General features: G+C 49.8%; 2 protein-coding genes across 3 annotated transcripts; one reads left to right on the top strand and one right to left on the bottom strand.

Annotated features, from left to right (window-relative positions):
- Window positions 1-818: 818 nt before the first annotated feature.
- HOXD4 (homeobox D4) lies at window positions 819-19,924 on the bottom strand. 2 transcript variants are annotated; one of them, XM_032479743.1, is made up of 5 exons: window positions 19,793-19,924; window positions 9,246-9,271; window positions 6,952-7,058; window positions 4,813-6,703; window positions 819-4,283 (listed from the first exon to the last, which is right to left on the bottom strand). In XM_032479743.1, the coding sequence occupies exons 4-5, from the start codon at window positions 5,348-5,350 to the stop codon at window positions 3,952-3,954; spliced, it is 870 nt and encodes a 289-aa protein (XP_032335634.1). In that variant the 5' UTR covers window positions 5,351-6,703; window positions 6,952-7,058; window positions 9,246-9,271; window positions 19,793-19,924; the 3' UTR covers window positions 819-3,951. The 2 variants fall into 2 exon arrangements, with proteins under 2 accessions (XP_032335634.1, XP_032335632.1); XM_032479741.1 differs by having other exon boundaries at window positions 4,813-7,058.
- Window positions 18,693-22,907, top strand: LOC116663524 (collagen alpha-2(I) chain-like). Its single transcript, XM_032479167.1, has 3 exons — window positions 18,693-18,711; window positions 19,503-20,151; window positions 21,774-22,907. Exons 1-3 carry the CDS (start codon window positions 18,693-18,695, stop codon window positions 21,841-21,843), a joined length of 738 nt encoding a protein of 245 aa, XP_032335058.1. The 3' UTR covers window positions 21,844-22,907.
- The last annotated feature ends 202 nt before the right edge of the window (window positions 22,908-23,109 follow it).

Raw genomic sequence — 23,109 nt, 5'->3', positions numbered from 1 at the left:
AAATGTGTCTGAATATTTAAACTTCTGTCTGCGCACTTATAAATACACATGTCCACGCGTCTGAGGCGAGCCCTTCCATATATTAAGGACACATGTCTGATTTTATGCATTCTGCTCATTTCCTGTTGCGAACACTCCCCCCCTCCCCAATCTATTTTGGGACTCCTGTCTTGGCCCCCTCTTCAGGGCGAGACCAAGACGTGAAAAAGCGCTCGTGAAAAAAAAAATAGCGCAAGCCACTTTTTATGGTGGGGACTGTTTATTGTCGTCTGGAGGGCGGAGGGAGCGCTAGGGGGAGGCGGGGCAGGTGCTGGATACCCCCGTGGGGCTGAATTGCACAGGAGAAGCAGAAGGAGCCCAACACTGGAGGCCAGGGAGGTCAGACCCGAGCAGCCACCGGCCAGCCCAAGCTTGGCCCAGAACCCAGCACCAGACACTCTCTGGGTTGGGAGGCAGGGAGGTTTCTCACCCACCACATCACAAAGAGAGACTGAGGGGGTCTGGGGCTGACCAGGGCCATGCAGACAGCCAACCTGGAGCCTCCTTTTAGCAGGAGAAGTTACTTATTTTCCTTTCAAAAAATAATGCCCACTGCTCTGCAGCCTGAATCCAGCCTCAGGCTTCTCAATACTCACAAAGTATGATGGCCAAATTGGGAGTGTGTAGGTATGGAGGAGGGCGAAATGGTTGAATTGCTAAGCCTTACACAGCTTAACCTTTACACACCAGGCATATCACAGAAAATAATAAAATAGTTCATATTAGATGTTAGCTTTTAGAAGACTTAATGAAGAATGCTTCTGTGGAGGCACCAAACAGGAGGGAGATTTCACTACACCTTTTATTATTTCAAATATAGATCAATGAATTACATCAAAACTACAGGCAACAATTAGTATAAATAATACTTTAATCAGTGGCAGCAGAACATTGGTCAATTCTATTTTAAAAAAAAGCATCCTGTGTGAACAGACACCATGGGGCTGACTGACAAAGTCATCTCCCAACAAAAGGCTGCAATGGACAAAGTGAGATGGGAATCTGAGGAGCAATGTCCTCAGCAAACACTTTTCTCCCCCCAGTCACGACCCCAACACAGCATTTTAAAAAAACTCAAAACAAACACTTCTGGCTCATATTTAGGGGAACAAACTGGAAACAAATAAAAGCAAATGGGCACTGAGCCTTTCTACATCTAGCTTTCTCCAGAGCACGTTCCCAGATGGAAACTCACTTCCTTTCCTGCCCTAGGTAGTTGGGGGTGGGTGTGCTTCTTCCCTGCCCAATTCCTGTGGGCCCAAATGGATGCTGGGGTCTGACTGGGACCTCAGGGTGGAGGGCTGTCCTCTGGGCCATCCAGGCTCCATTAACATTTCAAAAGACAATCCCGGGAAGCTGAGAAGGAGAACTGAGACTTATAAACAAAGAAGTTGTTTCTCCGATTAAGTTACTTTCCAAAGTGGTGGGGCTCTGTTTGACAAGGAGCTTGGGTTTTCTTCATCAAAATATGCCTCTTGGCTTTCCTCAGGGGCAGGGGTGAAGGCAGTTAAGTACTTTTGGCATTTGGTCTGAAGCTGGGGTGAGTAACCTGAACTTCTGGGAAGGGAGGAAATCTATATAATAATCTTTATAATATATATGTAGTTGGATGATGTGAAAATATATACTCTCCCCACCCCAAGCAGAAGGTTCAATATATTCACAGCTTTGGGTTTTAGGGGAAAATCTGAGCAACTTTCCAACTTGCCTAAGGATATCGGCTCTTTTCAAATGCTGCATCCAAAGACTGCTCTCCATGTTAGAGGGGGGAAAAAAAGAAGAGAAGGGTAGTTAGAGTCCAAAAGGTTAAGGGTTTAGAGGTCAGTCCTCCCGGCTGTAATACAGCTAATCGAATAGAAAATTTGTCCTCTGGATGAACCTGATTCTGTAATTTAGCCGAACTTCAGTAAAATACCTTTTCAGCTTCTCAACGTGAGGGCGTCAGAAAAAAGACGTCTTGACTATGTATGAACTCTGTGCTTTTTGTAATAGAAACAATGATGTGAATAATGCAAGAATATCCATCTTTAATATCCCGACGTGGCGATATTCAAGTATTGCCATGTGCAAGTCTGAGAGCCAGGCTCACCCCAAGGAGGAACAAAGAGCTGTCCCCAGGGTCTAATACAAAAGACCAAGGCTTGGAAGATACTTTAGAGAAGTGGAATTTCAGCCTAGGGACTCCAGTGAATACCTGCTCTCAGCTCTCAGGAGACACCGAACCAAAGAACACCCCTGCAAAGAAAGTCTTTTTCCCTCCTATACTTAAAATGTATTTTAAAAATTACCTCTGAAACCTTCTAAAGTGTTCTGGGGCACTGAAAAATAGCCCCAATTCTGAGTCTCCCTTTCAAGCTCACTCTTTCTCCCTCCCCGCTTTTGTCACTTTTCGGTAGCTGCAACCAGGGGTTTCTTTTTGGAGCCCAAGGCTTTGGGGTTTAAACTTCTGAAGCCTTGCTTCATTTGAGTTTATGAACTCTGGCCATTACCTTTGACTCTTTCCCCTTATCCTTAAGGGTCAACATTTTAGAAAAGTGAACTTTGAACTCTTCCCAGGCAAGTCATTAGAAAAATGACTAAAGAAATCTCTCCTGTTGTTTGAGAGAGATTGGTTTTAAACTACTATTCTGAAGGCAAGAGAAAGGGCCTTTTACAAATTTTCTTTCTAATTACTGTGTTGAGAAAAACTTCCTTAGATTTATTTAAAAAATTAAAACTTAGGGGGAAAACCCTAAGACCAACTTTTCTGGACTTCTAGACTCAGTTTTTCTCTCATTTTTTAAAGCAAGACATCCTTACCTTCCCACTTGCTCCCCACTGTACATGTCCTCTCCCATACAGGCCATCCACCAATTCCTACAAAATAGTGTTATATGGGGGATTTGGGGGCATTTGGAATCCAGTTGGAACAGAAAATTCAGTCATTATCTAATGACCCAGAACACAGAGGTTTTGTTTTCTTTCCCCAGAAGGAAAATGTTGGACCATTTGTTTCTTTCTTTCTTTCCCTTTCCTTTAATCACCCAGAACTGGTTGTAAGCACAGTACTGAAAAAAGCACATGTGGAAATATTTTCAAGAACTCAACTTTGAGTGGATCCTTTGCTTCCCTCTAGAAGGGTTAAGGGCCCCCTACACACATTTCCGGGGAGTGGGAGGGGGTGGAGTTCAAAATGCCAGTTACAGTCAGAAGTAAGTCCACACATCTCATTCTGCTCCCTGAAACTCAGCCCCCTTCACCATGTTACTTTTTTGGCAATAAGATGTCAGTTATTTCTGTACCCCATTCCCCAACAAATAAATATTTAAGCAGATATAATCTAAACATAAAATAACCCGTTTCCACTTGCTTCTTAGACTCATTTCTTTGGGCATGGGGCCACTGGGAGCTAAAAAAAATTTTTTTTCACAACAGAAATTATACAGACAACCCAGAAAGTCCAGAAATCCTGGCCCAGCTCTCCTGCTTCCACTGAAAGCATCTAGCACAGGGGTGGCCAAACTTCTGCCTCAACTCCCCCACATTATCAAACCCCAAAGATCCCTGGAGGGGTGGGGTGGGGGAGGACGTTCAAATTCACACTGGGATAAAGCATTCAACCTTTGTTTGCAAATTCAAAATCCAACAGTGGAGATTTTCATGAGTTTAATGACTGGCCAAGGTTTTCTGTTCTCAGTAGTTCCTGCCATTCAGTAATATACTTAGAATCCTGCCCCCTTCCCACCCCTATCCCTGCTCCAGGGAGAGGGCTGCCCTCGGGCAGGATGCTAACCTAGTCCGAGGGCGGCCTGCAGGTCCCAGGTCCACCCCACAGTACCTTAGTGCCCAGGGAGGTGACAGCAGGCCCGGCCTGCCCCCGCAGCTTCGGCTCAGCCGGGAGCGCAGGGAGGAATGGGCCCAGGGTCCCCACTTCTATAAGGTCGTCAGGTCCGTGTGGTGGTCCTTGGCCAGCGGCTGCAAATGCTGGCCTGGGGCAGCTGAGGAGGAGCAGGAGGAGGAAGACGATGACGAGGACCTGCCTTTGGTGTTGGGCAGCTTATGGTCTTTTTTCCACTTCATCCTCCGGTTCTGGAACCAGATCTTGATCTGGCGCTCGGACAGACACAGGGTGTGGGCAATTTCAATCCGACGGCGCCGCGTTAGATACCTGTTAAAATGAAATTCCTTTTCCAGTTCTAGGACTTGCTGCCGGGTGTAGGCCGTCCGGGACCGCTTGGGCTCCCCGCCGGTGTAGTTGGGGTTCACTGCGAGACAAAACAGACCGCACGGTCAGGTCAGCGCCCGGCCACCAGTTAGGCCCCTGGCCACTGCCGTTCACTTCCTGGCGCGCCCTGAGGCCCGGGCCCTCCCCGCGCGCTCCCCGGCCTGCTCTCTTTCTCCCTCCCGCCCTCTCTCCCTGGCGCACACGTTCACTCGCATCCACCCCCTCGCAACCACCGCTCCTCTCAGAGCGCAGGCGGGATCCCCAAACGTGCTCCCCTCTCCCCGGCCCGCCGCCAGCTGCAGAATAACCAGGCATTTCGGAAATCCCCTTTCCTCCACCGTGTTCCCTCCGCTCAGAGCATGGAGTCCTCCCCAAGCCCACCCCCATCTCCACCCCCTTTTGCGCCCACAGCCAAGCAGCCACCACATGGTCCCAGCCTGCTCCCTCAGCTATAAAAATTTATGGAGAGAGTAATTGCGGCGCCCATTGAAGCCCCACTCGCACCCCCTCGCGGGGCCCAGGCCGCCGGGCTGGGGTGGAGACTGAGAGGTCCTGGGCCCGTGCCTTACCCGAATTCACGTGCACCTTCTTCATCCACGGGTAGACCACGGCCGGCTGCTTGAGGGCCGTCCCGGGGGGCGGCTGCTTGGGGCCGCCTGGCTGACTGCAGGCCCGGGAGCCGGGCAGGGGCGCGGGCGGGGGCGCCGGGGGCGCAGGGCACGGCTCTCCCGGGGCACCGTAGTGGCCGCCAGGGCCGCTGGGTTCTTGCCCGTGACCCCGCGTGGGCAGCGCCGAGCCGGGCCCGGGGCCGCCGCCTCCGAAGGTCTGTTCACCGAAGTCGGGCCGTGGGTAGAGCCCCGGGGGCTGGAAGTCGGCCCCCTGAGCGCCGCCGCCGTAGTAGTCGGCTCCCTGCTCCCCTAGGTAGCCGCCCTGCAAATATTCCTCACACGGAGGGAACTTGGGGTCCACATACTTGGAGTTCACCATATACGAACTCATGGCCATTAATTTCACAAGGTAGAAAATACTAATTTTTCTCGTGTTGTCTTTTTTCTCCTTCCATAGGGCCCTCCTACTTGCTGTCAACTGAATAAAGTTGGCGGCCATGTGACCAGGCCAGCCAATAGCGAGGGAGTGAGTTTATCACCGGGTTGGTGAGCATCTCATAATTTTCACAAATTTAACTAAATAACATACGTGTAATCAAGTGACTCTCCATGGCACATTTGAGGGCCCACACCAGATGTTAATGTGGTTCTAATCCCAGCACCCTCATTCCCCACAGGCAATCCCAGCTTTTGTCTGCCACTGACTTTGCTAACCCCCAGTGCCCTCTCCACTCACCCCGCCTGAAAACATCCCCCTAGTATGGTACAGATCAAGGGGGGATGAATCTCCATATCTGTCAGGGTGCGTGGCACCAAAAGGTGGGTGGGTGAGGTGGCTTCTGAGTTGGGTAGAGAACAGCAGGCTAGGCAGGGCTCCTGCCTGCCTAGCCCGCCCAGCCCGCCCAGCCCGCCCAGCCCGCGGGAACGGGGACTCTGCTATACAAAGGCCGAATTCTGGCTTTGTCTCCATCAGGGTCACCCAAAAGTTACCACAATCTGGCTGGCCTGAATCAAATTAGGCAATGAGTAACCACCAAGCTTTCTGCAAGTGCCCAGGCCGGGGTGTTTCTAGCCAAAGCCGGGGCCTTGCGGGTATGACAAGAAGCCCGTGATGCTCCTGCCAGGCAGCTGAAGGATGGGCTAGGAAGGTGGCGGGGGCACCCCCACATGACCCAAATGGACCCAACATTCCTCCTTCCCAGCTCCCCCATCTTCCCACATGTCAGGAACAGACCAGTGAGCCCCCTCCATTGGGCACCCTCCAACCCTATGTCCCTGGAAGGCAGAGCTGGGGCTGGGGCTATCTGGACTCCCACCTCACTCCCCAGTCCCCCCAAACCTAACCCTTTGGCCCTTCATTCATGCAACCAATTAGGGGTTTTCACAGAGGCTTCTGTTTACAGATGAGGGGCTTCTCCAGTAAAAGTCTGCTCTATATCACTGGGCTCAGTCGATCCTCCTGGAGTCCAACGTAATAAAACAGAAAGAGGCGACTGACCCACTGCTGCCTCTGGCCACCACTTCTGACTCTGGCTATTTCGGAGAAAAGTGAAGTTTTTGCATCGACCATATATTCCCCTAGAATCGAATCTGTGACTATGTGGATACCACACAAATTCGGTTCTACAGGGTATATATAGACAACGTTACTACCTCCAGGTTCCACCCAGAGCAAGTACCCAGACCGTTGCCAGCCCCAGCCTCTTCCTCGGAGCCGCCACCGGCCCGACGCAGCCACCCTCACTTTCAGAGATGGTTCAGGTAGCCTGCAGCGCTTGGTGGCAATTTGCAGCAACGAGTTCCCCATCTTTGTACCAGGGTTAGCAAGCAGCCAAGGAGTCAGGACAGTCTTCTTAAGCAAAAAAGAAAAGAACAGAAGAAAAATAATCCATCCCAGAAATGGCGGCTTTATTACCCCCTCTACAGATCCACATAACCCCCACTCCCTTATCAAGTGGTATTTTCCAGAAAGAAGCAAATGCCCTCAGTGGCAGAAGAAAAAGAGGCAAGAGGGACTATCCTCTGCCCATTCTTTTTCCAGTGCTAGGGCAATCCAGGTTGGGTGATAAAGCTAGTTCTCCAAGAAGTCGCACATTTTACCTTCCTGGGCTCTGAGCCCAGCTGGCCTCTCAGTCCGGCTGCTGCTGCAGACCCCAAGGCAGAAGCTGCTTGCAGGCACCGAGCTGCCCTGGGCTGAGGCTGGAGCACTAATGGTGAAGGGCAGGGCGAGGGGTCATTCGAAATCATTTACAAACATATCACAAAGTTTCATTATTTTCGCTTTGCCGACAACAGCACACGACTACAAAAGTTCACGAATTGTGCCCGCCCCAGTGCCTCAGTGCAGTCTGAGGCTCACCGTTCTTTGGGGGCGCTAAGAGCACTGAGGGCTCCGATGGATTTCAGGGGCAGAGGGATGCCCAGGCTCTAGTGGCGCTTTTGGATCCCTGACCTAGGCTTGCGGTGTTTAAAAATTTTTTTGTTTGTTTTGACTTTACCCTCATGATTCAAAAAATAGCTTTAAGCCTCAAGCTGGGCCTGGTAGGGTGGAGCAGGGTGACTTCCCTCCACCCCCGCAGCCTGAAAAAATTGGCCGGCTTCTTCTACCCTTTACTTTGCACACTCTCTGCACACACCCTCCCTTTGGTTCTAGTGTTTTAGGTATTTTGTAGGGATTTTCTGGGTGCCAATTCTAACAAGAGGCAGCCCCACACCCAATTCCCTTGTCCCAGGGGAGTTCCCCCCAACTTCTAATGACAAACGCTTCCACACACCCGCCTTTCTGGGGACTTGGGCCTAGGCTTTATCCAGACAAATTGGGAGAGCCTGCTGGGCCAGGTGGGGATCCCAGTGAGGGTACACATTTTCATATTTGTTAGACGCTGTGACCTGCATTTCACCTTATTGCTTGACTTGTTCAGACAGGTCAAAGCCAACGAGTTATTGATGAACAAAAGCGTTAAATATTCACCTCTCCACTCAACTGCCCATACAAATGCTTTTGATCTCTCAGGCTTTTTGTGCTGTGTTCAGCTACAGGGTGCTGAATGTGGGTTTGCAAGAGAGGAGCATCCACAGAGCTAAGCACCCAGAGCCAGGGCAGCCGCAGGAAGGGTGCAAGACCAGGGGGTCTTGGGGACACCAGATTTTCCAGCCTGGAGCACAGAGCCCCTTTCACTTAAGCCAGCCTGATTCCTAGAGGGGAACTAGTACTGGGCAGAATCTCCACTTCTTGGGGTGGGTGCAGCCCCCAGTGAGTCCATAAGGCTGCCCAGCCTGAAGGGGAGAAACCTGGTCCAGAGCCAAGCCCATCTTCTGCAACCCTAGAGAGAGGACATCCTACCAGAGAGGGAGGGTGCCTGGTTCCTAACACCTTCGCACATTCCATCTCCCATTGAAATAAAATCTCCGTTTTACAGCCAGGGAGGCGCCACTGTTTTTTCCTTGATTTTTTCCCCACCACCATCATCTTAATGAGATAGTCTTCCTGGAGATTTCACAGGCCTCCTCAGAAATGTTCCGGTCTTTTGCAGAACATGCAACGCAGAAAGACCCAAACTTCCCAACCTAGGAACCCAAGAATCTCTGTGCCCACCGCACCCCCAACACTCCCCCTCCCCCATGTTTGCCCTCAACGCCAGCCGCTCCAGTGCAGAAATTCTTGAACTGCAGTTACAGAGACTCAGAGGTGAAAGAGAAAGGCCATATCCCTACCTCCTTGCTCATCCCATGTCCCCAGCCCGGAGCCCAAACCGCTGGGGCTAGGGCTGGGGCCGGGGGAGGGGCGAGGAGGGACTTCCACGTGAAGCTCAGAATTCGCAGCCCTTCCCGGAAGCCGGCCAACTCAACACGCCCGCAGCCATAGTGGGTTAAGTTTTTTCTTTCTTCTTTTTATGAAAAACAAGAGAAGGTTGGGCCAGGCTGGACCGGGTTGAGCTGGGTTGGGCTGCGGAGGGGGATCGCACTGCCGTGGTGTTCAGCAGGTTGGTTCGAGCAGAGCGCGATGCTCGCCGCGACTGGTTAATAGGGCGGGCTGCTAATTAGTTGCAAGCTCTTCTCAGCCGCGTTCCCCGCGGTGGAGCTGCACCTGTGCGAGCTAGGGCGGCCTGGGAAGGCCGGGAGTGTCCAGGGAGGCCCACGGAGACAAGGGCGAGAGCCCGCAGCGCGTTCCCTTAGTTAGGTGACTGTAAAACTAGGCCCCAGAAAATCTTTCCAGGAGTCCAACTTAGAGCCTCCACCTCCAAATCGAGCTCCCCTCGCATAGCCGGGGAGGAAGGGCCGCTCTTCCACCCGCCCATTCCTCTGGCGCGGCCCTTCGCGCCCCCCCACCCCCCCAGCTACCCAGTTATCAATACCGCCCCTTCGCTATTCGGAAGAAACGGGAAGGTACTTACAGCCGCGGTGTCTCAGGGTCCTGAACCTGTTGCAATGAAAACGGGGGTCACTTAAATTCCACAGGACAATAAAGCAGAGATAGATGATAACACAGAAAAATGACAAGGCCCAGACACCCCACCAATACCCAGACCTCCCTGCTTCGGGTGCCCGCCCCCGCCCGGGAACTGCGCCAAGTTCTCCGCGGAGCGGGAGACTGCAGTGCTCAAGGGCAGACCCACGGGGTAGGAGAGTATGGTCCCCATCACCTCCCCAACTCCATGCAGCCCTTGGGCAAAACCTTACTGGTTGCTTGACCCGAGTCAGGCTGTATATAACAGGGTTTCCCCAGTGGGAAAACGGGAAGCGAGGAGAAAACGGGCCTTTGTGTTTTTCCTTCTGCACAGTCGGCGGGGTGGGCGCAGGTTCACTGGGGAGGGGGCAGCTCCTGCATCTGTCCCCTGCCCCAGCTCCCCCGTCTGTCTCGCGCTGGGAGCAATTCAGCCCCCTTTTCCAGTTTCAGATTGGTTTCAAATTCCCCAGCGCCATTTAGCGCCCCCCAGAAATGTCTTCTCCTTCCCATAGAAGGACCAGGCATGGCTGGGACTTGCCTTCCCACTTGTGCTCTAATTCAAAACAAAGAGCAATTTCCAAGGGAAATGAGGACCCAAATGAGAACCAAGGAAGAGGAAAATCGATGGGCTTAAAGGTAAATGACAATGCTTTAGATTGTTATCCAGCTCTATGGATATGACATCATTTAGTCAGCATTTTTGCTGGAAAACACATAAAGCAATCTTACAAAGCAGCGGTCCTCACAGGGGCTGGTGTCCAGCCTTAAGTTGTTAGTCTCCTCTAGTTTTATTCTGGGATGGCAGTCTTCCCTCTGAGAAATCTCAAAGGCAGAGCCATCTCCACCCTTATCCTTTCTCTCCCCCCAGACTACCAGTTTTATTCCACTTCTGAAGCAGATGCTCCTTTATGGGCAGGAGAGAGTCAGTAATTCCCTCTAGTGAGGTGGGAGCCCTCAGTTGCTTCCTTTCTATGGCCAGAAGGGAGGGGAGAAAACCGGAATTCCCATTCTATTTGTTAATTTAGGTTTAGGCTAAAATTAAAATTAATTTCCATGGGACTTCTCCCACATCAGATGGAAAAGATGGGGCAGAGAAATCCCCCACCCCTGGAGAAAGTCCTGGAAAAAGTAATAAGTGACTTACTGATTTTCTCGCCTAATGGGCAGGGGAGCTGGGAGCAGAACTGTCTCCTTCTGAGCCCGGCGCTAGCTGGAGCCTCTCACTTTCCTATTGCTGATCCAGGAACCAAGCATCTGCACTTGTATGCTCTTAACCTAATTTATGGTGGGAATTATATTTTGGCTTGTCAACTCTCAAGCCATAAAACAAAGTTTATTGGAATCACGTGCTCGTAAATAGCCACTCAGGTCCCATCTCTGCAGAACCATAAATAACCCTCGGCTTTAAACTTTTATTCACTAAATAAAGGTTCACTGCAATGGTTCCCTCACATTTAAATAGTTCCAAATATCTAGGATGCAAGGGGGGTCATATTCATATCAATACCCTGGGCTTTTCAAATAGCATCTTTTCAGGGATGTCTGTTTAAATTTGGAGATAGTGTTATTTGGAAAAGGCTGGTTGGTGGGCATGTCTTATGATTCTTTGGCTGCATTCGCTGTGAGTACCATCAACTCCTTTATTTCAATCATTTTCTAGCTCTAGATGTGGTATATAAAAAGGAAAGTCAAAGGCCACTTCTTTCTTGCTTATAGCAGAAGTTATTTGAGATTTTGTTCTAGCTTTAATAAGAAAGGGGTGGTTAGGGAGAGGTTGGGTGGGTTTGGGGGTGGGGTGGGGGTGGCAGTTGGAGTTAACACTTGGCTCTGTATTGTTGTGAATGGGCTCAGTGAAAGTTGAAGGTAGCCACATGCCTAGAGGTTTCTATAATTTGCTTAGATCTGGAAGGGAAGCCTTTGCAAGTGGCCAAACTGCTTAAAACAGCAAGACTTCAGGTTTGGTAAAGTGAGAAAGTGGAGAATAGCCCCATCGGAATCTTTGGCAACTGAAACTCTAAAGGTTATAAAACAATAAAACAGCCATGGTGTGAAGGGGACAGGGTGTGAGGAAGCAAATGAGACTCTCAAGGAACTCAAGCCCAGGAAGTCAGATGTCCCCACTCCCACAGTGCCCCCAACCACGGGGCTCGGGCTTGGGGGTCCAAACCTGGGTGGGATCCTATCCTCCTCCCCCCTTGCCCCTCCAACCTCACACTACCACTCCGCCGCCCCAAGGGAGAGCCTAAGAAAGAAGGAGGCAGCATGCTCTCCTGCTGAGAAAGCCAAGAAGAGGAGCTTGCTCCTGCACGCTGCTGCACCGAGAATGTGACACTCTATGCTTGGAGGAGGTGGGTGTGGGAAAGATGCCCCCAGCTCCCACCAAAGAGAGTAAATAAAAAGAGAACTGACCCCCAGCATCCTTCCACAGCCTGCCAGAACTGCCACCAAACACTGTGAAACCTGTGTGATTTTGACCATTCCGATTAAAAGAATGGCTGTTCTGTGTAGATTTGTAGAGCACGCACATATATATGATTTCTAAATCAAATTCAGTTGCAAAAGTTCTCATCAGCAAGTCCCATCAAGCCCATGAAAGGGATTCCCCTCTACAAAGATCTCTTTGCATCCTAATTTCCACCCATTCTCCATACATTTCTAAACCCATTTCCTGATTCACTTTCACCGGGTAGAAAGCAGAGGGCTATTAGCCCCGACTGTATGGTGTCTATTTCTCCTCCTTTCCCACCCCCACTAGCAACTTAGGAGGATCTTTTTCCTCTACAGTTGGTAGCATCTGTTTTTAAAATATTTTGGGTAAAGATCAACCCCTTTAAAAAATGTTTTCTGATTCTATTAGCACTAGGTGAGCAGTTTCAAAATAGCCCCTGTTAATTCACTGTGAAAAAATTTTTGGAAGTTTGAGGGGATAAGAAAAGCTTTATTTTTCCTTAAGTTAATAAAACAGAATTAAAGGATGAATGACATTCTAGGCAATTGTGATGAGCTTTTTATGGGGGAAGGGTAAGGAGAAGACCAGGCTGAGGAGGTGGTGTTTGAAACAATGTCTAGCACCTGATCGCAGCCCAATAGATATTTTTTTGAACAAATGGTGATGAAGGATGGTGACTGGGACTTTTGTTTGCAGCCTTCACTTGGCTTACGTAAGAAGAATAAAATTACAAAGCCTACTGTGTATACTTAGATGATAACAGGAAACTAACTAGCTACACTTAGAGAAAAGGAGGAAAGAAAAGAAGCATTGAGGAAGACAGCTTCAGTTACTTTCTAATATTAGGACAGACAGGCAACATGCTTATGGAGAGAGTGTCCATCTTCCTCCAATCTTCCCTCAACCCCTGCCCCCAGTGTTGGGCTTCTGTGGATGAATGAGAAAGCGGAGATGGGGGAGAGCAAATTCTGTCTAGTAGGAGGCTGAGCAGCAGACTGGTGTGGGCCCATTTGTTGGGGTTTTCCCAAGGTTTTTCAGCAGTGCTGGTGGTGATGGAAGAAGAGGTGGGGGAGAAGAGGTGGAAGCCTTCTTCAAAACCTGTAAGGAATTGGTTTCTGGGTAAAGTGAGACTCTGGGCACCGTTCTTCCCTATTTGGCTGGAAAGATTCAGTTCTGGGAATTCCTCCAGGAGAGCTCCCATGATGTAGTGTCCCCAGTAGGATTCTTCCAACCCAAATGCCAGAGTAGCTCCCAGGAAGGAGGAGAGAGTGAAGGGGCCCTGAGAGGCAACAGCTGCACTCCAAACATAATGAGGTGCTCTGCTCACCCTAAGGGCCCTTGCTATGTGGCCTAGGAAAGAATATTCTGATCTTGACTTTTAAGAGGACTTTTGCCCAGAGGCAGTGTTGAACTCTCCCCTTAAACTAAGAGTCTGAACCACCAGGGGAGGTGGAGATGGGACTTTGGATGAGCCCCCTAGACAGGGGGCAAATAAAGGAAGGAGACTGCCAAGCCTGGCACTTATGTACACAGGCAGCGGGTAGAGCCAGAGAAGGGTAGAACAGGGAGTCCCAAGCAGGAGGGAAATATAATCCCATATTCCTGGCACTGTACTCTATCCCCAAAAGAAGAATACTTCTCCTGCTATCCCCACCCCTACCCCCTACAGTGGGGTCTGCTCATTGGAGCTCTGCTTTGGTGTCCTCTGGGAAGGAAAGGTGACCCCAGAGGGAACAACTCCAGTAGTGGGAGATGGAATCCAAAAGAACAGGCCCTGGGGCAGGCTCTCTGATGGTGGGGCCAGACGCTGGGAAAAGCTTCAGTGGTCTCCAAGAAAAGCAGGGTCTGGGGTGGCCATCTAAGTCCTTTGAGAACCAAGAATAGAGGTTAGAAGGCACAGGAGACAGGGGTGACTGGGGGGCTGCAGTATTGCCTGAGTTCATGGTTCAAACTCTGCCTGACATGAGTGATAGCAGAAGAGACTATGTATGTTTTGACAGAAAATTTGACTTAGGTGAACACCTAGTTAAGCCAAGAGGAGCAGCTGGGCTGAGGACTGCAGAGGCCCTCCCAGGAAAAGTCTACAGGCAGAAGTCATGGAAGCCAGGGATGACGGAGTGGAACCTGGTTGCAGAGGGTGTGTGCACATGTGTGGGTTGTAGCCTGAAATATATTTATATAATTCTTTTTAAAAGATAAGCACCTCAAAAAATGGAAGAGCTGATGGAAACTGGGGTGGGGGGAATAAGCCTCTTAACAACACACCTTGACATCACTGTGGCCCAAGCTGGGCGCTGTGGCTCAGTCATGGCCCTGGAGCCCAGAACTTGGAACACAAGCAGATTAAGGGGGAGTGGGCCTCCTTTGCTGTTGCCCACTGGCCTTTTCCTTTTCCATCCTGTCCCAGCTTTCGAGAGACTGAAAAGAGGGTACTCACCCTGGGGCTGTAAAAGAGGGTACTTGGAAGCCTAGTGAGTGTGAGTGATAGGTGAAGGTGACTCCAGGACGTGGACAGTGGGGCCTGCTCTCTGGTAAAGCCTGAGCCTTTGGTAGGAGTCACAGATGTGCCATTGCAGGTGTGAGGCCTCCCGTATCTGACATCTACCCACTGAAGAGCTAGGGGGACTTCCCTCCTGGTATGGTTCTGAAGTCCACCTGAAGACAGGTACCAGACACTGAGACTCAAAGAAGGAGGGCCTGTGAGGCCCATTGCAGCAATAGGAAAAGATCCCAGATCCATGTTCTCCTGCGTCTGCCACTCCCTGTGTGACCAAGCCTAGGCCTGTGTTCTCTGTACAATTCAAGGATTAGGTGAGTGAACCAAGTCTCTTTCAGCTCTAAAAGTCTAGGCCTGATTACTGAGCAGAACAGGAATACTGATAATAAGGAACACCTATTGAATTCTTGTTATTCAATACATGATCAAAACAGGTATTGAATGTTTGGCTTGTGCCCAAACACTTTTAAGTGCTTTATCAGTGAATTAATGTATGTAAAGCAGTTAGAATAGTGCTTGACACATATTAGTGTTATGTAAGTAAAAATCCTCATAACAATCCTTGAAGGTACTCTTATTATCCCTACTTTCCAAATGAGGAAACAAGCTCAGAGAGTCTGCCTTTCTTTCCTAAGGTCACACAGCAGGTAAGTGGTAAAGATTTGAACCAAGGCAGTCTGAACCCAGAACCTACTTACCTCTGAAAAAAAATCTCCAAGTAAGCAAGGGATCAATGTCCCCTTCCCTATATGGGCAATTACTCAGCCTACCGGGTTGTGACATTAGAAAACCTAATTAAGCAGGTAGCCCCTGGAAGTATGGGGGATGCTGAGTGATAGATAGAATTTGGCCCCTGGAGACCACAGAAGAAGCAGGAGAGATCCTTAACCACTTATCAAACATAACCACACATCCTAATTGCCATGGTGGAAAATGTTCACAAACTGCAGGTTCTGGACGTTGAAGTCAGGCAATGAGACTCAGGAACCCACATTGCGAACAAGAGATTTGAATGCAGGCCTTCATTAAGAATCATTGCTCATTAAGAATCCTAACGCAGGAAAAAGAGGGAGACAAAAGACTGTTGCCAGGGATCAATGGAGAATCAGCAGAGTTGGATCAGAGCCAGTTGTTGAAGTTGGGTGTCACCATTGGTGCAAGAAAAGTCCCTTGGAGCCCACCAAAGGCCTGAAATGGGCACAATGGTGAAAGAAGAGTGTGTGGATGGTATGGAAAAAGGGAGAGATGGGTATTTGCACGGTCAGTGGGATTTGCCCTGGCTCTCAGAGCCCAAAGGGAGGCCCGAGGGAGACCCGGTGCCAGGCCTGTTCTAGGTGAGCCAGGGAGAGGCCTGTCAGCCTGCTGCTGGAGGCGCTGAACGTTTGGCTTTTCAAGGTTGCCCCGCCCGTTCTAGGTACCAGGGACAGCTGGAAGGGAAAGTAGCATGAACGGCAGCCGAACATGAGGGGGCTGGTTAGGACCTTGCGGACTGGGCGCGGCTTGCCCCACCACCGGATCTTAGCTCTTTTCCTGCTCTTAGGGGTCCAGCGCGCGGAAATCGCGCCCCCTCCGGGAAGGCGGAGGAAGTGAGGTGGCCTGCCACCCCGGAACCTGCCTTCAGGCTCCCAGGCCTCAGGGCTGCCTCTGCTGCCTGTCTTAGGAAGCCGCCCCTGGGGAGTGGGCGCAGCATCGTTAACTCTCCTCGGAGGCGGAAAACACTTTGAGAGCAGAGGTGGAGGGCGGGGAGAGGGAGGGAAGGGCGAGGTCACGTGTCCTCCCATCCCTCCGCCCGCTCGCGCCCGGGGCATCTCCTGCGCCTCCGCGCACGAGACACTTGTCCTACAGCGCCTCCTCCTGGACAAGGAGCCAGCAAGCCGGGCAGGGGGACTGCGTCAGCCCTGGAAACCCGAGGCCGGGGCTTCTCCGCGCCGGTGGAGGTCTTCTAGCACCAGAGGCTGTGAGTTGCTCCTGCAGTGTCCCCTGGGGCGGCCAGAAGGAGTCGAAAGGGCTCTGAGACTACCACTCACACTCCTCACTCCCAGCATTGACAACAGGCTCGCGGCCCAGAAGCGTGCATCCCCCATTAGGCGAGCCCAGGCGGAAAAACCCTCCAGTTTGTCCGTTTATTTATTTATTACTTGTTTGACCGCTCTCCGCTGAGCCACTGGCTCCCACAGAGCCCTCCAACGTGCTGCGCTGGCGTAACAAGATACGAGAATGGTCCAGCTGAAGGATTGGCCTGAAGTTTGGCGGTCTGAACAGCCGCCAGGAGGAAAGGACTTTTCCCAAAGCAGAAGCACCAGGCTGAAAAAAAAAATCTATACACTTCCCCAAGGATCACATATATATATATAATTTTCTTTTAAGATGTTAAAAAGATATGTATGTGTATTTTAACGCCTCGAAAGATTTGGTTTCTTTTCGGCCACTAGCTTGTATTTGCAGAGTGTTTCTAAAGTACAGCTTTAAATTGGGGTGGGGTGGTGAGTCAAGATGATTGAAAATAACGTAGTCAAGGGCAAGATGTTTAGCTATATTTAGATTGAAGGCTGGAATAAAGGAAAGATGAGCGAATCCTAAGGGAGGGAGGAGTGGAGAGATCGGGTTATATCTTCCACCTCCGAGTCCACTCGCCCCCTCCCCCCACTCGTGCTTTGCTGGTTGGATCCCCAGGCTGGGCTATTTCATTGCACATGCGCCGGACACCGAGCAATCGTGCAAGGAAGGCGCTTCAGAGTCCTGAGCTGTGCGGGAGGCGTGCGCAGTGCTGGGCGGTGTGCGGCACCGAGCACTGCTTCAGCGCCTACCTGCAGAGGAGCTTGGAAGCCCCATCTTAGGAAGGAAACATACTTTTTTTTTTTTTTTTCAGGAAAACCTTCGTTAAAAGCCTCAACTGTCCTTTTCTGGTTTGCAAGCCCTGTTCTACCGAACCAACAAAATCGCCATGTTGCCAGTGAACCCTCTGCAGGTTGTCGTTTAGATCAGCAATTTCATTTCTAGTGCACGGCTTCTCCTAAGTCGTTAATCGAGGCGGGGTGGGGGTGGGGGGGAACCGCCCTACGTTCAGAGGGCACACCTTCTCCCTCATTCTGCACAACTATGAAGTCTAAGGGACCAGTTCCTAGAAAGAGGGTATCTATTCACATCAATTCCGGAAAAGTGGCCCTAAATTGGACTTACATCGGAATTCCGAGTTTTTGGTGGCTTCTCCCCAGCTTCCGGTGCCCCCGCGTGCCCTACCCGGCGGCCGCACTGCGGCAAGGCAGTAAATACCTCTAACAGCTGCCTGCCAGCCCAGAGTGAAATACTGTCTTTGTTCCGATTTCCCCTGCTTCTCGAGCTCAGAAAACAGAATTCTGGCGAAATATATTTATTTGGAGAAGCATTTGACAGGAAAATACATTTGGTTTTAAGCCCTGGTTCTTGGCCACATTTATAACAACGAGCTTCACCTCCTGGAAAGCGCAAGCCCAGCTCACTGCCTGACCGTTGATACTAAGGCCCGGACGTGCCATCGACTCCCTTTATCTATAAACAGATAGAGGTTCTGCCCAAGGACGCTGAGAGTTAGGCTTCCCGGCTTGTGCGCTCTTGGGGGCCAAGTGTTATTTCGTTTAATTTTTTATTGGGTTAACAGGGACAGAGGGGGCATTTCCGGAAGTGGCAAAAGCGTTAACTAGTCTCCTCGTGGGCTAAGTGGTCTGAGTTCAAATGTGATTTGCAGATTATTTATTCCTTTAGATGCAATTGATCATTTAGTTCCAGTAAGATCTTAATGCTACCAAAGGACTTACAAAGAGCCCTTTAGTCCTCCATATCTGCTGGTGACATCACCCTCTGCAGCATAATCGGACCTGCAGCCTGACCAGGTTCCTAGTTACTTGAGGGCGCGCTCAGTCACGGAACCCAGGGAAAAGGGGTCGAAGATCTAAGTACTAGGGTTTGGCCATCTTGGCCACAACTCATCCCCACCCCCACTCCGTTTGCAGCCCACCTAGGGGCTTCTTAGGCTCTGGAGCTTCCAGGGGAGGGCCTGGGAGCTCCTGACCAGGGGCCTGCTTTTCAGTAGGTGATGCTCTTTTACCAATATAAAACAAAAATCTTAGCAGCCATTGTACCATAGTAGAGAAATAGTTACAAAATACAGACACTCCAAATTTAAAAATCACTCAGAGGTTCTTCTTTGTGAGTAATCATAGTGATCCACGACAATTCTGCAGATGTCAACTGGCCATACACAAATCGTGGCCCTCCATTTTGAACAGAGCATGATTGCATCGTTAATTACTAAAAATACTTTCCTACAAAGATGTCATTTATTTTGTTCAAAAATGCTTTTACAACCAAGATAGTTACACTGAAATATTTGGGAGAACATTAATTTAGGGTTTGCTGCTGGGTGCTTGAAAAAACGATACTATGCCATGCGCAGGTCAACACCATGCGCAATGCGGCAGATTGTCCAAGGTTTTAATATTTCACAATATGCCCACAAGGGAATAGGCAATAGGATTTGAGAACTGCATCCTCAAGTGCTGTTCAAAATCAGTGAAAGAAAAAAGCAGTTTTTTTTTTCTGCAAAGAATTTTTTGACTTATAGATAATATTACAGTTCAGTAATTTTGAAGTAGAGTTGGAAAGGTTGCTATATAATACTTATTTGTAGGCACACACACACACACACACACAAAACCCACAACACCACGACAGTGCATTTAGAGAGCAAAATATCTACTCTTTTCCTACGCTGGCAAATAAGAAACACACACTATGTTTGAATTTAGACATGCTTCGCATTTCTGAAATGTCTATTGATTTTTCTCAAAGACCTGCATCAGATTTTCTAATACTATTACCTCCTAAAACATGCATCCATTTTGTGGCATAAAATAATCCAAATTCACCTGCCAGATTATTAGATGTAGGAGGAACCTTTCTTGAGTTGTTACAAAAATTATCTAAGAACTAGAGAAACAGATAATATTTAAAATTCCATCTCATGCACAAGGCCCAATAAAACATAAACCCTAGAAATTAGCATCACTCATCAAAGCCTAGATTAACTAACCAAGCACATCCTGGATACACAGAATCCACCCCATCCCCCCCCCCAAAAAAAACACCTGTTAGCCTCTCAGGTACCGCTGACCACAGACAAACCGCAAAGACTGCTCTATACTACAGAGTGCTTTTAATGACTCCCAGCAAAGCTGAGACGTCCAAGAACCATCTACACACCTCCCGGGGTGGGGAATGAGGGGCTCTGGATCTAAGGAGTGGGTCCCGTCTGCCGCTATCCACCTCTCGGAATCGAAGAGGAAATAGGGCTTCCTTTCGACTTTTGAGCTCAGCCGGACCCCACCCGGGGCCCCAGGGGACAAGCCGGCTCAGAGATGGAGTGATTTGGAAGGAGGGGGCGCAGACAGCCACTCCCAGGTCCTGGGGAAGGGTAAAGGGTCGGGCGGGGCTCATCGAGCTGCCCAAATGGGTGGGCGCCTCGAGCTCCTCGGTGGCGGCCTTTGGGGCGCGCGGAGGGGACGACTCTTACCCGGAGGCTGCCGAGCTGGAGGTGGCTGTTGGCCGGAGCGGCTGCTGTAATCCGCTAGGCGCTGCCGGGCCACGCGCCCTTTGGGCGGCAGGAACCCGCTCATGTTGGAGAAGGAGCCGCGTCGGAACCGCGAGGCTGGGTCACTCGGAGCAGGCCGGCTGCTCCGGCGGGCGGTGTCGGCGCTGGCGGGCTCTCCCGCCCGCCGGGCTCCCCGCCGGGCTCCCCACCGGCTCCGGAGGAGGCAGCGGCCGGGGCGAAGCGGCTGTGGGGCGAAGTTGGGCACCGAGCGGGAGCCGAGGCCGCCGCGGACCCCGCAATTCCGCAGCCGGCGACTGGAGCCCACCTCTGCAGAGACAAAGGTTAGAAAAAGAGGGGGTGAGGCTCTAGGAAGGCAGAATGCGGGGGGAAATTCGCCTGGGAAATCAGGAAAAAGGCCGTGAAGGCGAGCGGAGCCTGCACATGACCAGCCGCAGCCAATGACGACCGCAAATAGGTCATAAAAAGGTCTATTACCAAGTTGTAAATTTTCTTCAAACAAAAAGGAATTTACTGCAATTCCTTGCGGATTTTGCACATACAGCTCGCAAGCGCCATGTTTTTTCCTCTCGCTCTCTCCTCCTCTCTCTCTTTCTCTCCGTTCCTTCTTCCTCCTCCTCCTCCTCTTCCTTCCTCCCTCCTCTCCTATTTTTTCCTCTATGCCCCTCTCTGCTCTGCCTTTCTTGCCTTGATGGTTCCTCTATGTCTCTCGCTGCTTCACCTTTTCTAGGAATTCTTTTCCTTTTTATTTTAATTTTTTTATTTTGGTGGTTTGGCTTGAAACCTCTGCTCATTGAGTGCTGTGTTACAGGGAGAATGAGTGTGGTATACTGCCCGGGTGTTGGCTTGGAGAAGTGATCCTGGCGGTCACCCCTCCACTTTCCCCTCACTTGGCTTCTCCTCTCCTCCCCTCACAAAAAGGCAGCTCTGAAAGAGCAACCAAGCACTTTCAGTTTTTGCCCCCCTCATCTTTCTGCAAGCCCCAGTGAACCTGTGCAGAAAACCTGGGTTCTGCAGGCCAAGAAAGTGTGCTCTGCCCCCATCAACCCTCTTCAACATAAATTGGGGTCCCTCCCACTTACTGGGGTTTCTGCCGCAGAAGAGTTGCCAGTCAGCTCAAAAGCTGGAAATGGTTTTAGGTTCTTGTCAACTTCTCCAAAATAGCAGTTTGAGCTCTCAATGCCTGCCCTTTATCTAAGGCAGGAACATCTTCCTGGACAGTCCTGGGTTAGAGAAGAAACAATCTTTTTGGATACCCCCTGAAACCCTTTGCTTAAGTTTCCCCTAACTGCTATTCTCATTTTATGGAATTAATTCTAGCCCCCGTTGCCTTGCCCCCTAAATGTTTGTCCATTGAAAAGCCTGCTCAGTGCAGTAAGAGAAGAGGGGCTGCATTTGTTCAAGAAAAGAGCAAGTCCCCAGTTTTAGCCTTGGGGGAAAAAAGTCCTTTTTCTTCAAAGGCAGAGTCACATTCCCTTTGCATTCTGATGGAAGCTGCTCCAGTGAACCCCAGCTGAAAGTAAATGTCCTTGGCTGGCTCCCCTCGTCATTAATGCACGGGCATGGCCATCCGGGCTTCAGAACTTGCCTGTAAGAGGTAATCCCTCCCCCCATCCTTTCAAGGACACTGTCTTTGGACTTCTAGTAATACGTTTATAAATATTTGTATTGGATGTCTGTGTGTAAGTTCTCTATTTTTAACATCCTCACACCCAGTAAGTACCTAAGTGGACATAGACTTAAGCGGGAAGTGTACAGCACCCTCTGGAGCAGGCTATTTGTGTCCCTTGAAAAAGTTCCGATGACCTTGGATGCTTTTGATTAAAGTACTTCAGTTGCCATGTGTCAGCAAAAGTCATTCTTTCTAGAAAAAGTCAGTAGGCTCCTTTGCTGGTAGTAACCATAGCAGCAGCCAGAATCCATTAAAATGTTCTCTTTTCCCCAGTTCACCACCAGATGCCCGAGGATTCAGCAAACATCGAGGAAGGAGAGGACACAGTTTGGATGTGAAATAGCAACACCTTCTGCACTGAAGAATAATGAAACAATATTTTTCATTATACAAGAAAATGGAGCATGTTGTTGGATCCTGCTAAGCTAGAACACTTTACACTGGTCTATACATGTGGAAGTGAACAGAGATTGTTCACTTCTAAAATATTCTGAGAAATTACCTGACTTGTCAGTTTTCCTCTACCCAAATAAAGGTGGAGCTTTATGACCCTCCTTTTCAGCTGGGGGAAGGAGGGCTGGGAAAAGGCTCTGCACTTTTGAAAAGGCAGCCATATTTGCACTTTGTCCCCCTGTGCAGAGGTAAGCCATGTGCTGGGCTTTGTGGAACCTCACAAAATGGCAGTCCCTGAACTGACTTCTCTCTAGGAACCATTGAGACCCACACCCTTTTGTGTGTTTCTGGTCCATACAAACAGAGAATCTAAATCACTTCGAAGGCTTGGTTCTTTTATTTAATGTTAACATTGGAGGGTCCTATTTTTCTGTAAACAGTTTACCGACCTCTCTAAGCAGACTCTTTAAGCAGTCCAGGGCATAGGTGTCTCACCCAGGTTTGCAAAGAGTTCTTTGAAGGTTTATGCAAATTTATGCAGCAAAAATGTTGGCTGGCTTATTGCTGCAACCCTCAGGTGTTTACAGATTTGAGTCAATTAGAAGGGCATCTTCTGTACTGTCACTGTGAGTTGTCTACATGAAACACTATGATGGGGGTTTCTAGCCACTGTAAGAAGATGGTGAGTGTGTGTGATTTGTAATTCCACAAGCTCTTTATTTGAAGGCAAGTCTATGCTTTTCCCAGCTGCAAAAGGAAACAAGCCTACATTTATTTATTACCAACACTTTCTACACATAAGTAACCTATGTATATGTACAAATTCACCAAATATATACCCCAAAACCCCAAATTTGTAAATGTACGAATACTCTCAAATGTACCAGTTATTGCAACAGTCTTTTTCTGGACATGAGCTATGAATTTACCATGGCTTAGGGGGCCAATGGGGCCAGAAGGTACACCATTTCCAGAGTAGCATAAAATGGAGAAAATAAAAAATTTTTACCTTTCCTTCCTTCCTTGATTTCCACGTCCACCCATGCACCAGGTCCCCCATCTTATAGAGTCTTGCCCAAATCAGTGGCTCTAAATTTAATATTTGGGGAACATTCCTGTGTAGGAGACAGGGAATTTAGCTAATAGAGGAGTCCCTTAAATGGAGGGCAGCTGGAGGTTAGCCAGCACCAGTCTCTAGCCAGATAACCCCCACCCC

The sequence above is a fragment of the Camelus ferus genome, chromosome 5, assembly GCF_009834535.1.
Source record: "Camelus ferus isolate YT-003-E chromosome 5, BCGSAC_Cfer_1.0, whole genome shotgun sequence".
NCBI lineage: Eukaryota > Metazoa > Chordata > Mammalia > Artiodactyla > Camelidae > Camelus > Camelus ferus.
This window is presented reverse-complemented; position numbering and strand designations above follow the sequence as displayed.

What these genes read in the sequence shown, in the direction of transcription:
- LOC116663524 (XM_032479167.1), top strand. An exon ending in CCACCTCTGCAGAGACAAAG is followed by an intron (nt 20,152 to 21,773) that starts GTTAGAAAAAGA and finishes TCTTTTCCCCAG; the next exon opens with TTCACCACCAGATGCCCGAG.
- HOXD4 (XM_032479741.1), bottom strand. Translation starts at nt 5,350, where the DNA reads ATGGCCGCCAACTTTATTCAGTTGACAGCAAGTAGGAGGGCCCTATGG. An exon ending in GAAGGTGCACGTGAATTCGG is followed by an intron (nt 4,284 to 4,812) that starts GTAAGGCACGGG and finishes TTTGTCTCGCAG; the next exon opens with TGAACCCCAACTACACCGGC.